This window comes from Muntiacus reevesi, chromosome 8, assembly GCF_963930625.1.
Source record: "Muntiacus reevesi chromosome 8, mMunRee1.1, whole genome shotgun sequence".
Lineage (NCBI taxonomy): Eukaryota > Metazoa > Chordata > Mammalia > Artiodactyla > Cervidae > Muntiacus > Muntiacus reevesi.
Genome location: NC_089256.1, coordinates 9,685,424 through 9,702,575, shown reverse-complemented (window position 1 = coordinate 9,702,575; position 17,152 = coordinate 9,685,424). Strand labels below are relative to the sequence as shown.

Genomic DNA, 17,152 nt, shown 5'->3' with positions numbered 1-17,152 from the left:
CATGGGAATTTTGGGGCAGTGTGCTCTGTCTTTGAATAACCACAGGCTCTGGAGAGCAGATGAAGCAGAGATTCACACAGAAAGCAAGAGAACTGCCACCAGGACCTGTTCGTTTGAATGTCCAGTTGCCCACACTGTAACATTAAAGAGCACCAACCCTGAGGCCAGTCAGCTCTGGATTCCAATCTCATGTCTGCGAGGACCCTGGGGTAGTTACAGCTGATGGGCCTGCTTCCTCAGCTGCAGTAGGGGTAATAAAGCCTCCTCTGGGAGTTATGGAAGCTGAGTGATGGCGAGAACGCAATGGAAATTTCCTGCCCAGCACAGCACATGAACACAGGCACAGAGGGTGGTGTCTGGAGTGCAGGACTTCCGGGTCTAGACAGGATACCCACGATGAAGCCAGGTATTGGGATCTGAAGTGTGTGTGCCCGACTCTTTGCAACCCCATAGACTGTAGCCCACCAAGCTCCTCTGTCCATGGAATTTTCCAGGGAAAAATACTGGATTGAGTTGTCACTTCCTACCCTAGGGGATCTTCCCAACCCTGGAATTGAAGCATCTCCTGCATTGGCAGGTTGATTCTTTACCACTGAACCACCAGGGAAGCCCTCTGGTATATGAGGGGAATGCCCAAACTAATCATACAAGGCCACCTTGGAACAGGCAGTGTGAAATGGAAACAGATGAAGCATCTTCTCTGGTTTTATGGAAAGAGAATCCTCTGAGCTGTGCTCGGCCCCAACAGCCAAGGCAGGGACTACCTTCATAAGCGTCAGAACTGGGCTTTAAAGGACTGAAAGTGTCCCAAAGCGTGACACCCAAATGGCCCAGGACAAGTCAATCTACATGCCTCTGGGGGAGTCCAAGGAGGACCACAAATCACAGCAGTGATGGGGAAAGCAGGGTCCTGGCAGCCAGAAGACGCTGAGCTCAGCTGCAGAGCAGAACAGCACGTGACAGAGTACATGGCACACAAAACGGTCCTTTAGAAATAGGCCACTAGTAGCATGCACGTTACCTCATCAGAAGCCAAACTTACATGAGAAAGACTCCACCTTTTTCTTTTAATTGCTCTATTATTTTTCTGATGATAAACATGAAATCTGTGTCAACTGTGGACCATGTGGAAAATATAAGTATTTAAAGAAGAAAATAACAACAATAATTTTGCTTTCTGCAAAAAATTGTCAATATTTTGGTATATTTCTTAGTCTTTCTATTTAAACATGCAAACAGATGTGAAAGTACATTTACCTATGCTTATATACTTGAGATTATCCAGTCTTGTATCCTGATTTTTTTCCCACTTACCTCCTAAGTGTTTCACCTTATCATGAAAACCTTTTGTGTGGGTTCTTCATCCTATATTATATATAGTAAATTTACTTACACATTCCCTAACATTTTAACACTGAGGTTGCTTTATGTTCTGCCATTATAAAAATTGCTGTGATAAACATCTTTCTCCTAAGTCTTTGTCCCAATTTCTAATTACTTCCTCAGGCAGATTCCTAGAAGGGGAATTTATCAAGCAAAGGGCATACTCCTTTTTAAAGTCCCAGATATATTTTGGTAAATTGAAAAGCCCACTTTTCATTCAATGCAAACTTCCTTTTTTTTTCCTTCAAACTTCCTTTTTTAGCAGTTACTTTGGAAGAGAACAAGAAGAGTAGGATTTAGGGTTTGAATGTACAGAAAGGGAATAAGGGACAAACCCCGAATGTCATAGGGCCAAGCAGAGCAGTCTAGTAGCCCCTGGACAAGTACATCCAAAAAGAAAGTGGGTGACGTGAAGTGGTGGAGGGGGGACTGGTTTCTTAGGGAAGGTTCCTGCTTAGAGAAGGGCCTTACAGGACAGACAGCTTTTCAACAGCAGAGCCACAACTGGCGGTGGGAGGAGAGGCAGGCCAGGCAAAGAGACAGGGCTTCTGGAAGCATTTGCAGAGAGGTGAGATGCCAGGAGCCTCAGTGTGGAATCCCTCCTGCCTCACGGGCAGCTACTTCCTTCTCTCACCACAGGTTCCAGCATCCTGAATGGCATGAGGTGGCCAGCACTTCCTGCCCTGCCTGCCATACTCAGCTGCTCCTCTGCCCCAAGGAGTGCCCCACCCCAGATAACATATGGGTCCTGCAAGTGGTGACGCAGCACTGCCTCCTCCAGAACGTTCCCCTATCCACAGCTAGACTCACTGCTATCCATAGATGGTCTCCAGACCAGGGCACCTCTGTTCCCAGTCAGCGTCTCGAGAACTCTATCAGGAGTGACTGCTGAGCCAGAGGTGATTCAGAAAGAAGACAGAGGGCTGAGAATGAGCACTGTGTGCTGTGCTGAGGGCTGGGGGACAGGAGAGGAGGAGCCCCTGCTGGCTCTGGAGGACAGGCAGACAGGGAGGCCAGAGGAATGCAATAAATACTGGAGAAGGTGATCATATAGGAAACTCGGTAGCTCCTTCTTGCTTGAGTTCCCACTCAACAGCACAGTTCCCCAAACTGGCGGTAAAGCAGATCCCCAGCGAGCCTACTAACCATGGAGTTCCAGGCCCCTTGCCCTCAGGAGGTCTGGGGCGTGGCCTGGGCTTCAGTGTTTTTAACAAGCCACAGAAGTGATTCTGCTGTGAGTGATGCGTTGATCAGCATCTGGGGATTGCAGCGGGAAACTTGAGGGCATTTTCAAGGCCTCTTAATTAATTTAATTTTTAAACACATGTGTGTGTGTGTGTGTGTGTGTGTATATATATATATTTGTTCTCAGATTCTTTTTCGTTATAGGTTATTACAAGATACTGAGTGTTGTTCCCTGTGCTATACAGTAGGTCCCTATTGTTTACCTATTTTATATATAGTAGGGTGTATATGTCAATACCAGACTCCTAGTTTATCTCTCCTCACCCCACCTTTCAAGTCCTTTTAGAAGAGCGATTCCCAGTCTGTGTTCTGGGGAGCACCAGTCCTAAGGAATACTAATATGCATTAAAAAGAGCCCCAGAGTAAAAAGTGCTAAGAATGGCTGCAAGCTACTTCCCTTCCTCATAGAGTCACATGCACATGAACATAGTAAAGGCTCTGAAAAGTCCTATAGAAAAGACAGCATTGTAAGCATGTTTAACCACGACAATTTGGAGCTCTTGTCATAGGGAAATAGTGTCCCACCAGCTAAGTTGGGAGAGCCGCTGGAGGCAGTCCCACGGAAGAGCCTGTTAAAATGTTGGCCGGGTGATACCAGTGATCCCTTCCTCCTGGTCCACCCTGCCCCCCATCACTGTGCTCCAGGTTATGTGCCTGAGGGGGCTGTGGATTTAACCCCTGTACCAGGGCTGCCATGGGAGGTGCTCTGAAATCACAGCTGACAAGGTTCCATCAAACACCAGGAGCTGACCACGGGGTAGAAACCCAGAGCTATAAATTAAAAGGAAGATCTAAATTGATGTTAAAACTCTTAAAAATAGGTTTCCGCGGAGGAACCAAGATGGCAGAGGAATAGGACGGGGAGACCACTTTCTCCCCTACAAATACATCAAAAGAACAATTGAACGCAGAGCAAACTTCACAAAACAACTTCTGATCGCTAGCTGAGGACATCAGGCGCCCAGGAAAGCAGCCCATTGTCTTCGAAAGGAGGTAGGACAAAATATAAAAGATAAAAAGAGAGACAAAAGAGCTAGGGACAGAGACCCATCCCGGGAAGGGAGTCTTAATAGAGGAAGTTTCCAAACACCAGGAAACCCTCGCACTGGCGGGTCTGGGGGAAGTTTTCAAATCTCGGAGGGCAACCTAACTGGGAGGAAAAATAAATAAAACCCACAGATTACGTGCCTAAAAGCAACTCCCAGCAGAAAAGTACCCCAGATGCCCACATCCGCCACCAGCAAGTGGGGGCGGAACGGAGAGACGCGGGCGGCATTGCTTAGGGTAAGGACCGGGCCTGAGTGCCCTGAGGGCAATCGGAAGGAGCTATTGTGAGATACAACTTAAACTGTGGGAGAGCAAAAGAGAGAGAGAAAATTAACCAGCCGGAACACACTGCTGGCTGTTTGCAGAACAAAGGGTCTGAGCAGGTCCAGAGAAGAGCTAGCCGGCTGCGGACCGGCCCAGCCCTGCCGAAGCAGGACGCAGGGGGGAGGGGAAAGGGGCAAACTCGGCCCCAAAGACGGCATCCCCCACCACACTGCAAACAGGCCTCCAGTTTCTAACCAAAGACTTCCAACATATTAAAAAGATCATACACCATGACCAAGTGGGCTTTATCCCAGGAATACAAGGATTCTTTAATATCTGTGAATCAATCAATGTAATACACCACATTAACAAATTGAAAGAGAAAAACCATATGATTATCTCAATAGATGCAGAGAAAGCCTTTGACAAAATTCAACACCCATTTATGATTAAAACTCTACAGAAAGCAGGAATAGAAGGAACATACCTCAATGTAATAAAAGCTATATATGACAAACCCACAGCAAACATTACCCTCAATGGTGAAAAACTGAAAGCATTTCCCCTGAAATCAGGAACAAGACAAGGGTGCCCACTCTCACCACTACTATTCAACATAGTTTTGGCCACAGCAATCAGAGCAGAAAAAGAAGTAAAAGGAATCCAGATAGGAAGAGAAGTGAAACTCTCACTGTTTGCAGATGACATGATCCTCTACATAGAAAAACCTAAAGACTCTACCAGAAAATTACTAGAGCTAATCAATGAATATAGTAAAGTTGCAGGATATAAAATTAACACACAGAAATCCCTTGCATTCCTATACACTAACAATGAGAAAACAGAAAGAGAAATTAAGGAAACAATACCATTCACCATTGCAACAAAAAGAATAAAATACTTAGGAGTATATCTACCTAAAGAAATGAAAGACCTATACATAGACAACTATAAAACACTGATGAAAGAAATCAAAGAGGACACAAACAGATGGAGAAACATACCGTGTTCATGGATTGGAAGAATCAATATTGTCAAAATGGCTATACTACCCAAGGCAATCTATAGATTCAAGGCAATCCCTAAAAGCTACCAACGGTATTTTTCACAGAACTAGAACAAATAATTTCACAATTTGTATGGAAATACAAAAAACCTCGAATAGCCACAGTAATCTTGAGAAAGAAGAATGGAACTGGAGGAATCAACCTGCCTGACTTCAGGCTCTACTACAAAGCCACAGTCATCAAGACAGTATGGTACTGGCACAAAGGCAGAAATATAGATCAATGGAACAGAATAGAAAGCCCAGAGATAAATCCACGAACCTATGGACACCTTATCTTCGACAAAGGAGGCAAGGATATACAATGGAAAAAAGACAACCTTTTTAACAAGTGGTGCTGGGAAAACTGGTCAACCACTTGTAAAAGAATGAAACTAGAACACTTTCTAACACCATACACAAAAATAAACTCAAAATGGATTAAAGATCTAAATGTAAGACTAGAAACTATAAAACTCCTAGAGGAGAACATAGGCAAAACACTCTCCAACATAAATCACAGCAGGATCCTCTATGACCCACATCCCAGAATATTGGAAATAAAAGCAAAACTAAACAAATGGGACCTAATGAAACTTAAAAGCTTTTGCACAACAAAGGAAACTATAATCAAGGTGAAAAGACAGCCCTCAGAATGGAGAAAATAATACCAAACAAAGCAACAGACAAAGGATTAATCTCAAAAATATACAAGCAACTCCTGCAGCTCAATTCCAGGAAAATAAATGATCCAATCAAAAATGGGCCAAAGAACTAAACAGACATTTCTCCAAAGAAGACATACAGATGGCTAACAAACACATGAAAAGATGCTCAACATCACTTATTATCAGAGAAATGCAAATCAAAACCACAATGAGGTACCATTACACACCAGTCAGGATGGCTGCTATCCAAAAGTCTACAAGCAATAAATGCTGGAGAGGGTGTGGAGAAAAGGGAACCCTCTTACACTGTTGGTGGGAATGCAAACTAGTACAGCCGCTATGGAGAACAGTGTGGAGATTTCTTAAAAAACTGGAACTAGAACTGCCATATGACCCAGCAATCCCACTTCTGGGCATACACACTGAGGAAACCAGATCTGAAAGAGACACGTGCACCCCAATGTTCATCGCAGCACTGTTTATAATAGCCAGGACATGGAAGCAACCTAGATACCCATCAGCAGATGAATGGATAAGGAAGCTGTGGTACATATACACCATGGAATATTAGTCGGCCATTAAAAAGAATTCATTTGAACCAGTTCTAATGAGATGGATGAAACTGGAGCCCACTATACAGAGTGAAGTAAGCCAGAAAGATAAAGAACATTACAGCATACTAACACATATATATGGAATTTAGAAAGATGGTAACGATAACCCTATATGCAAAACAGAAAAAGAGACACAGATGTATAGAACAGACTTTTGGACTCTGTGGGAGAAGGTGAGGGTGGGATGTTTCGAGAGAACAGCATTGAAACATGTATATTATCTATGGTGAAACAGATCACCAGCCCAGGTTGGGTGCATGAGACAAGTGCTCGGGCCTGGTGCACTGGGAAGATCCAGAGGGATCTGGTGGAGAGGGAGGTGGAGGCGGGATCGGGATGGGGAATACATGTAAATCCATGGCTGATTCATGTCAATGTATGACTAAACCTACTACAATAATGTAAAGTAATTAGCCTCCAACTAATAATAATAAATGAAAATAAAGAAATAGGTTTCCTCTTCCGAGTAAAACACTTGAGTAACACTGCTATCCAGTGTTAGGCTAAGGGATATAATAGCACATTTTGTATTCAAAAAGGTTAAGGCTCTCAAACTAGCTCAGCAGCACCCAGAAGTTGATCCCTGCTTAGTCCTGGCTGTAATCCAGGTCACAAGCACAAGTCACAAGGTAGGTAACCTCCTTTGGGGCAGGAAATTCCACTTTACCAAACAACGATTTACAAGGGATAGTGGCAGATTGTTTAACCTGATTTTTTAACATCGAAAGTGTCACCCCAAGCAGGCCTCAAAAACTCTTACCTGAGCCCAGGGGCTCACATGGGTTCTCACCTGAAACCCTGACATTTCACCCCACCTCCCATGCTCCGCACCCCCGACAGAGCAGAGGGTTAGCACCTACCTGCAGAGGTGGGGGAGCTGGCACTGCCTTGGTCTGGGTTTTCCATCCGGGGCAGAGATCTGAGCAGTTCGCTGTGATGATGCCTGTGGGGTAAGCATATGGGCTCAGGGTGCATCCATGTGGCCTACAGTCCCCCCACACCACCCAGAGGGCCCTCTGATTTCAAGTCTCATTCTGCCTTTGTCCATTTAAGGTAGCTCAATCCACAAATATGTACTGAGGGCCTACTGTGTTCCAGGCCTTGTACCAGGTGATGTATCTGGGTGCTCACAGACCACCCTATCCAAGACTGCCTTCTATGAGCCCCAGCTGAAAGGAGAAAACAAGCAGATTTCTACTTTTTTAAGTATTTTCTTTCAGTAGCTCACTTTTTATAAAAGCTGAATAGGGATTAAAGACCTGAGCTATTAGAATCAGACCTGAGTTCCGAGTACAAATTTTCAGTTGTAAAAAGCTGGGATAATATACCTACTTTTTAGACTTCTGTGAAGGTAAGTAAGTTACCACACAGTAAGCACGGGCACAGGCTTTCCCTGATGGCTCAGCAGGTGGAGAGTCCACTCGCAATGCAGGAGACCCAAATTTGATTCCTGGGTTTGGAAGATCCCCTGGAAAACTCCCTGGACAGAGGAGCTTGGTGGGCTACAGTCCACGGGGTCACAAAGAGTCAATACGAGTGAGCGACTAACACCTTCAAGCGCTGGCACAGTGCATGACCCATCGCTGCCTCTCAAAACAGAGGCTCGCTCGGATTATAAGCTAGCACTTTAGAACCTGACTGGGTGATGGCTCAGAGCCTGGTTTGGAGCTTGACTGCCTGGGTTGAATCCCGTCTCTCCCACCAGTCAGCAGTAGGACCCTGGGTGGGTGTTTCATGTCTCAGCACTGGCAAAATGAGGAATGATGACAGTGCCTGCCTCCCAAGCATGGTTATGAAGATGAAAGGAGTAGATGTGCAAAATCCACTGAGGGGTGTAGAGTGCAGAGCAAATCTCATTATATGTTAGCAGTTTGGATGTGATTAGACTTACACCCATTTGGTAGGCCAGGTTCTTTTAGCAATCTCTCTTCTGAAAAATCAAGATACCTGTGCCTTTTTTTAAATCAAACAGGGGTAAGCACTAAGTCTTGTGTCAATCCGATCTTCCGTCTTCCGCCTACTATATTTTGCATTGACTGGAGCTGTGTTTGGGGGAAAGTGCCTGGTGGGAGAAGCAGGTATTTTCAGTAAGAGTGGCTGGGTTCAAGTGTAGGCTCTCCTGCTTGTATGCTGCTGGGTGAGTCATGAATACTTTCAGAGCCTCGCTGACCTCTGTTATTAGGTCAGGAAAGTTAATGGCAGCCTTGTCTACACTGAGTATCACAAGACCATGAAAGAGCAAGGGCTTCTCCCTGGCTGGGGAAGAGGCTGATGCTGATTGTTAGGAGAAGGTGCAGTGTAGAAGTTAAGTGCTAGAATGAGACTGCCTGGGCTGGTATTCTGGTTCCAAATAGTAGCGCTGGAATCTTCTTGGGTGTCTTAAGCAATCTGCCTCCACTTTCCTCATCTGTAGAATGGGGGACAATGACAGTATCCACCTCAGAGAGCTATAATGAGGCTGAATTAAAGAGTTTAGCACAGCCCATCCACAGAAAAGTGCCCAATCAACATGAGCTGTTATTAACAACCTTACTCTAAGTCTTCCCCGCCCCCCCCCCCCCCCCCACTCCCCGGATTGTGAACAGGAACACATTTAACTTATCCTTATATTCTTGGTACCGAGGAAACTGCTTACCTAAAGTCAGCTGAATTCAGAAAAGATGGAAGGGGGATAAATAAATACATTTAATTCAGGTTCAAAGTCCTTCCTGATGGTCTCACAGACTCACCTGAGTCTTCTTAGGGCCTTGCTGGACTCATCTGTGCTTCCATTATTGTCTTTTTAAAATATAAATTTGCAGTTTTTATTTTTAAATTTTATTTTTAAAATATTTTCTTGGCCATGCCACATGGCATGTAGGATCTTAGTTCCCCAACCAGGGAGTGAACCAGTGCCATCTGCATTGGAAGCATAGAGTGTTGACCACGGGACCATCAGGAAAGTCCCTCCATTATTGTCTTACTGCTTCAGTTTTAGAAAGCGCCACCTCTTGAGGATTTACTCCCAGATTAGTCTGGAGTTTCACATCACATGGAAACAGGTTTGGGTGCCATCTTTACTTTCTCACTGTAGGACTTTGAATATGTTGTTGACTCTTTCAGAACCTGTTTCCTCATCTGTGAAATGGGGCCAAACTCATCTACTTCTGAGAGTTGCTGAGCTGCCTAGTTATTATGTTTGGCACACATAGTAGGTGATCAGTAAAAGCTGGTATTATCCTTTTATTTTTACTGACCTTGAAGTCCCTGGTTCAAGTTGACCCTACTTTGAACAGTAGCTGGAACTCTGAACTCTGGTGTGCAAAAGGTTACTTTCAGTGCCAAATGCATCTTTTTCACAGACCTTCACTCTGCCTTTGTGGGGTGGGGTCATTGCTTCCTCTTGTTGCTTGCCTGAGTGGCACCCTGGTGTGCCCAGCCTTGGGCCTGATTACTGACCCTGAAGGCATATTCTTTGTGTCCTCAGCAGCCCCTGGTCTCCAGGTAAGCCTGATCAGAGGGTCACTATGGCAGAAACAGAGTCAGCCACGTGGTGTTCCCCGCTGTAGATCACTGGTTTTTAAGATGGCCATACGTATGGCTTCAGAGTCCAACAGACTGGGGTTCCAACACTTGCTTATCTGTTGTGCAACTTAGTTAACTTAGCCTCTTTGAGCCTCAGTTTCCTCATCTGTAGGATGAGGACAACACAGGCTCATATTTGCCAAGGGGCACATGAGCTGCTGCTGCTGGACCACATCACACGGCATCATGACCAAGCCCTGCCCAGCATGGGGAAAGGGCAAGTGAAATAAGCTATCAAGTGCTCTAAAAGCATGAAACCTGACCCAGCTTTAAAAAATGTAGAATAAAAATAAGCAACTTGATAAGGAGAAAAAGAACACTCAATAAACCCTACAGTGAACTGACTTCATAGTGACGTATGTCACTGTCGCCATGATGTAGATTCACTGTTGACTCCACCAAGTGTTAGTCGCTCAGTTGTGTCTGACGCTTTGCGACCCCATGGACTGTAGCCCACCAGGCTCCTCTGTCCATGGAACTTATCAGGCAAGAATACTGGAGTGGGTAGCCATTTCCTTCTCCAGGGGATCTTCCCAACCCATGAATTGAACCTGGGTCTGATGCATTGCAGACAGAGTCTTTACCATCTGAACTACCTAGAGGATACTAAATGGAGCAAAAGGGTGTGAGCATTCTAGGGCATTCTACCATGCTTCTAGAATCACCTTACTTTACAATTTCAACCAGATTTTCACACTTAAAAAATGTTTTTGATAATCTTAGGAAAACATTAGTAATTAAACAAAATTTCTAATGAAGGCCACTCCAAATACTGAAAAGACTCTTAACTGGCTGATAAAACAGTGCTGCCTTTATCAGTGGATTCTCAACCTTGGCTGCACAAAATAAATCATTTGTGAACCTTTAAAATATCCATGCCTAGACCCTGCCTATTACTCTAGAAAAATCAAAAGCTTGGGTAGGAGAGGTTGAGCATTTAAAAAAAGCGTCCCAGGTGAGTCCTACAGTCAGGATTGGGACCACTGGTTTGGATCGATCCTGGTATTAATCATAAAACATGATTCACACACTTGGTGACTGAGACTGTGGGCCTCAACCCTGGCCACACATTAGAATCACTAGTGAGTTCTTAACAATCCTGATACCCCATCCCAGACCAATGACATCCCAGTCTCTGGGGGTAAGACTCAGGCTTCCGTGTTTTTGAAAACTCTCTTGGTGATTCGGTGTGCAGCCAGGGCTGAGAAGCATCTGTCTAAAGGATACAGTAAGAGGAGAAAAAGAATGCATCCTGTAAATCTTAGGCCTGCATTTTGTAGCAGGATATTAACACGTGGTACTGAGGTCAAATCCTATTTATCCGTGAATGGCTTATCTGTTATGAGAATAAACTATGGGCCAGTTAGGGATGCAGGGAAGGCATTCCTTACCAACAGCAGTGGAACTGCAGGCAGATTCTTTACCAACTAAGCCATCAGGGGAGCCCCTAACATTATTAAGCACCTGTTGTAAACCAGGTGGGCACTCCCTGGTAGCTAAGCTGGTAGAGTCTGCCTGCAGTGCAGAAGACCTGGGCTCCATCTCTGGGTTAGGACGATCCCCTGCAGAAGGGCATGGCAACCCACTCCAGTATTCTGGCTTAGCAAATCTCCATGGACAGAGGAGCCTGGTGGGCTACGGTCCATAGGGTCACAAAGTGTCAGACAGGACTGAGTGACTAAGCACAGCACATAAGCCAGGTGCTTTCCTGCATCACCTCATTTAATGTCCACAGTATCCCAGTGAAGTAGATGATGTCATCCCTATCTTACTAGTTGAAGAGGGAGCCTGTCTCACTCACCGCAAGTCACTTCACTAGTAATTTGGCTCCAAGATCTGGGCCCGAGGCCACAGCGCCTCCCAAGGGTGGAGGAGGACAGTGTCTCTTTGTTTCCGACTACACACTAAAGTTAAATGATTTGTTGGATCATCTGATTTGTTTCTACTCCCCTCTGTTAGCCTAGATAAAGGAGAGCTGACTACATTGTTTATTCTAAAAGGATGATCTAGGTGTAAATTTATTCCTTATGTTAAAAAAAGAGCATAGATCTAACAATTATTTCATATTTGCTCTCCTTCAATTTGGCAACAGATATTGAAGAAGCACTGTAACTGAATACTTCTAGCTGGTTCTTTCCCCAGCAAAGGGTATGTAATAAGAACAGGATATGGAAACTAAATGTTTACCTTTTTTTCTGCTAAAGGTAAACATTTTTTCCCCCAAGTGACTTTCAAGAGAAGTAAAAAGTAAAAACCAAATTATGGGCATGCCTGCCAATTATTCAACCTGGCCCCTTGTGTCTATTCTCTGACAAGTCTAGTGCTTCCTTATGAATAAAAGACACAGCCCGCAGTCTGCAGTCCCTTCCAGCTGAGCTGGCTGTCGTCAGTGACAGGCAGACCCGCCTCACAGTCCCCTCTGACAGGCAGGACAGGTGGGGTTTCCTGCTTCCCTAGCAAACTCCCAGGAAGGTTCCCCAGACACACGTCAGATACTGACTGTCCTCATATACAGGGCCTACTGGGGCTTTCAAACAGCTCCATTACTTATGCTCAACACTAACAGCAATTCTAAAAGAAAAAAAAATTCCTGTGTAACTATCTCTAGATTCATAGCTCTTTTTAAAGTCCAGATTTAGAGAACCCAGAATTTGTACAATTAGAAAAGATGGCCCATTATGAAGATACAGTTTTCAACCTAGTGGATGATGACAATAATACAAGGTCTCATTTACTGTGTATGCTTATGTGGTTCTGGGTCAGAAAAATGATTTACATTTTTGTGATCCCTATTAGGTTATACTGTCCCCATTCTGCATGTGAGAAAGGTGTCCCGGAGAAGTTATCACGTGTCTAATGTCACACAGCTACTGAGTGGGAGCCCTGGGCCCTGGATGCTTCAGCCTTCTGAATCGAGACTGGGGTTTTCCACAAAGAGTACCCTGAAGGGTAGTGGTTTGTGATTTGTTTACTCAGGGCCTCTCTGAGAAGGTGAACCTGTCAGTCTCTGTTGCTCTAAGGATAAACACTTGCATGACTTGGGTGCGAGGATCTGGCTGAAGCCCCACTCAACCCTCCATCCGTGCCTGCCACCCTGCGGGCTCTGCAGACACGATCGTGGCCCCTGCCCACCCCACGAGCGCTTGCCCACTGCTACCTCAGCACCTTGATTGTCTCCATCCACTGCGCCTGCTCGCTCTCCCAGGAGTCCACCCGGATCCAGTCGGACGTCTGCAGGGCCAGCCGGGCCATGGCCACACGGTGCCGGGCAGCCACCAGGTCTTTCTTCCCATAGTTGTCATTGACAGGAGAGATGATGCCCCCGATCACCTGGTACCTGCCTAGGCATGGGAGAGCAGGGTGTTGCTGGTACGGGGGCTTGCCGCCTGGCCTCTGGAGTTCAGGCAGGCACTAAAAATCTCGGGGCCTCACACTGGAATTCTCTGCTGGGCAGGTCAGCTCCCTTGGGTCAGGTCAAGGTGCCACCTTAGGCATCATGTGCCTCTTCTCCAGAGTCCTCTATGCCCTGGAGTAGCTGAGGGGGGTTGGGAGGGTCAGCTGAGGCAAGGCTCCCAGGTGGCACTGCGGACAGTTAGGGTCAGAACACGTTGGGGGAATGCAATGACTCCCCCTGTGTGGGCCTCTTCTAATCACGTATGGGACAACAGCTACACAGGGCTGCTTAGCTCAAATAGGAGATTCTGTGGATCAAAGACAAATGAATGACACGTCCCCTGGACCAGGTGGGTGGGTGGGGGGATGCAACTGACTGCACAGGGCCACCACTGGCTGTGGAGGACTGAGCTGCTAAGGGAGGGAAGACCTACTCTGGCAATGACGGGGGCCATCTGTGAACAACGCTGCATGGCTCAGCGAGAGAACAGGGCAGCACAGGTTTAGAGCTGCAGTGAACCGTAGAAGCTACAGGGAACCGTCGTGGAAAGAGCATGAATGGGGCTCAGAGAGACTCTGAATGGGACTCGGGTGGGAGCTCTAGTTCCATCACTCGCCAGGAAGCCTTAGGCAAGTTACCAAGATATTGGAAAGAATAAAATGCTGAGTCAATTGAGCTTCAGTTTTCCTTTCTGTAAAATGGGATAATACCTGCTTGGCAGCATCTTGTGGGAAGGATGAAAAATAATATCTATGAGGAGAGTTAATATTTTAACTTAGTACATGATATATTAAAAATTGTATTATAAGATTTAAACGTGCACATAAAAGAGCATGAAAAAATACAGTTTTACAAAGAGTTATAATAGCCATTAAAAAGAATTCATTTGAATCAGTCCTAATGAGATGGATGAAACTGGAGCCCATTATACAGAGTGAAGTAAGCCAGAAAGATAAAGACCAATACAGTATACTAACACATATATATGGAATTTAGAAAGATGGTAACAATAACCCTATATGTAAAACAGAAAGAGAGACACAGATGTACAGAACAGACTTTTGGACTCTGTGGGAGAAGGCGAGGGTGGGATGTTTTGAGAGAACAGCATCAAAACATGTTATCTAGGGTGAAACAGATCACCAGCCCAGGCTGGATGCATGAGACAAGTGCTCAGGGCTGGTGCACTGGGAAGACCCAGAGGGATCGGGTGGAGAGGGAGGTGGGAGGGGGGATTGGGATGGGGAATACATGCAAATCCATGGCTGATTCAAGTCAATGTATGAGAAAAACCACTACAATATTGTAAAGTAATTGGCCTCCAACTAATAAAAATAAATGAAAAAAAAAAGTACATCCTGTTCTAATCCTCACCCAGGTTAAGATATGGAGTCCCTTATCACCACTCCCGCACTCTGATGAAAGCTAATCACTATTCTCACTTTTCTCCCTGTGTACACAAGCACCCGGTACGAAGAGCTGACTCACTGGAAAAGCCCCTGACACTGGGAAAGACTGAGGCAGGAGGAGAAGGGATGACAGAGAATGAGATGGTAGGATGGTGTCATCGACTCAATGGACATGAGTTTAAGCAAACTCTGGGAGATGGTGAAGGACAGGGAAAACCAGCATGCTGCAGTCCACGGGGTCACAGAGTCGGACACAACTGAGCGACTCAACAAGAACAACAACAATTCTCACTTTTTCATAGTTCTCTTGCTTTCCTTTATAACTTTATCATGTATTTATGCAACCTGAAAAAACAAAGATTTTTGCCTGCTTTTGAAACTTTAAAAAAAATGGAATCATACTGAATTGTTCTTTCAATAAGCCTTTTTCTTTTTGTTAATAAAATTCATATAGTCCAACCAGTTTTATTGCTACATAATATTCTATTGCATGATTATATGCCAAATAATTGATCTTATTGTTGATAGAGTTCATTTGATTCTGGCTTTAGACAATTACCAACAATGCTGCTATGAAAATGCTTGCACAAGTCTCCCTGTGTGCACAACCATATATTTCTTAGGATATGTACCCTTCCTAAGAGTGAAACTGCTAAACCATTGGGTAGATGTATTTGCAGCTTTACTAGATAATGCCAAACAATCTTCTAAAGCAGTTATAGATATTTACTCTCCAATCAGCAGTGTATGAGTGTTTCATTTGCTCCACACCATCGAGCAAATAACCATACAGGGTTATTGTCAGGATTTTCCCATCTGATGGATGTATAGTTATGGCTCATCGTGATTTTAATGTTCCTTTTTCTGCTTACCAATGAGCCTGAGCATTTATTCTTATATACTATTAAGCATTCAAGCTTAATTTTTTGTGAAGTGCCTGTTTAAATCTTTTGCCTTTATTTCAGGTTTCTGCCTTTTTATCATTGATTTGTAAAGTTCTTCAACTATTTCAAATACTGGCCTTTTGTTGGCTGGTTATACATGTCCTAAATAACTTCTCTCACTTGTCTTATCGTTCTTTTTGTGGAATCCTTTGAAAACCAATGTCCTGAATTTTTACATAGTTGGGTTGTTAGGTTTTTTCCTTTATGGCTAGTGCATTTTGTGTTATAAAGGTATTTTCCTGTATTATCTCATAAAGTGTTATAGTTTTGTTTTTCACATTGGTGTCTGCGCATGACGGGTGTTCTATTAAAAGTATTTTCCATTTGGATAGTCAATCACTCCAGCATCATTTACCAAAAAGACCCTCCACCCCCCTGCTGTGCAGTGTCACCACGTGGGATTCCTAGTGTCCATCTGTGTACCAGCTGCTTTCTCCGCTCTGTTATGTTCTGTGGTTCTATTTACTATTTACTGTCCCTAGACAACGTCACACTACCTTGTTTAATAGAGCTTTAGTACACTTCTTAATGTGATTAAGTAAATCTTCCTAACTTGTTCTTCTTCTAGAGTATTTCAGCAATTCTTGACTCTGCACTTTCCACATAAATTTTTGAAAGCATTTGTTAAGTTCCACAAAGATGAAACAGCCCCCAAAACCTGCTGAAATTTGATAGGAATTGGATCAAATCTATAATTCAACTTAGGGAGAAATGACCTTTTTATAATATTGAGCCTTCTATTATATGAGCATGGCATATCTTTCCATTTGTTTAGGTCTTCCTAAATATTTCTAAACAAAGTCTTACAATTTTTCTTGTACAGCACTTAACACATCTTTTGTAAGATTTATTTCTAGATTCTTGATATTTTTTGATGCTACTATAAATGATACTTCTAAAATACTTTTTTTCCTCCTTGTTGATATGCAGAAATATAACTGATTTAGATATCTTGAATGTGTATCTGGTAAGCTTGCAAAACTCTCTCATTAATTCTAATAGTTTACCTTCAGAGTCTTAATCTTCTATGTCCAAAACACCAACAATTTTACTGTTTCATTTTCAATTCTTTAACACTTTATTTTTCTTGTTGCATTAAGACCTCTAGTATTATGCTGAATAGAAATGGTATTAGCAGGTATCCTGTATTATGCCCAAACCAGAAGAAAAATCTCCAAGCTTTGTTATTACATATGATGTTTGCTATAAGTTTTCTGTGGATATCCTTTCTCACGTGTGGCAGAGAACATACCATATATTCATTAGGACCCATTTTTATTTTTCCTCTTTCAGGGCTTATAGGAAGCTAATATTTCCGTTTCTCTTGAAATTAGGTTGGGTTTTTGTGATTTGACTAAGTTATAGTCCCTGGTGGCTCAGCTGGTAAAGAATCTGTCTGCAATGCAGGAGATGCAGGAGAGTGGGTTTGATCTCTAGGTAGGGAAGATTCCCTAGAGGAGGGCATGGCAACCCACTTAAGTATTTTTGCCTGGAAAATTCCATGGACAGAGGAGCCTGGTGGGCTATACTCCACAGGGTCGCAGAATTGGAGATAACTGAAGGAACTGACTCATG

The 17,152-nt window shown here is 44.1% G+C and overlaps 1 protein-coding gene across 1 annotated transcript in view; it reads right to left on the bottom strand.

Moving 5' to 3' along the window:
• Positions 1-17,152, bottom strand: part of NMNAT3 (nicotinamide nucleotide adenylyltransferase 3) — a 124,523-nt gene that overhangs the window by 4,370 nt on the left and 103,001 nt on the right. The window contains exons 3-4 of the mRNA XM_065942648.1: positions 12,988-13,171; positions 7,127-7,209 (exon numbers count right to left, since the gene is read on the bottom strand). Coding sequence (XP_065798720.1) covers positions 7,127-7,209; positions 12,988-13,171 — 267 coding nt within the window. The remainder of the gene's footprint in view (positions 1-7,126; positions 7,210-12,987; positions 13,172-17,152) is intronic.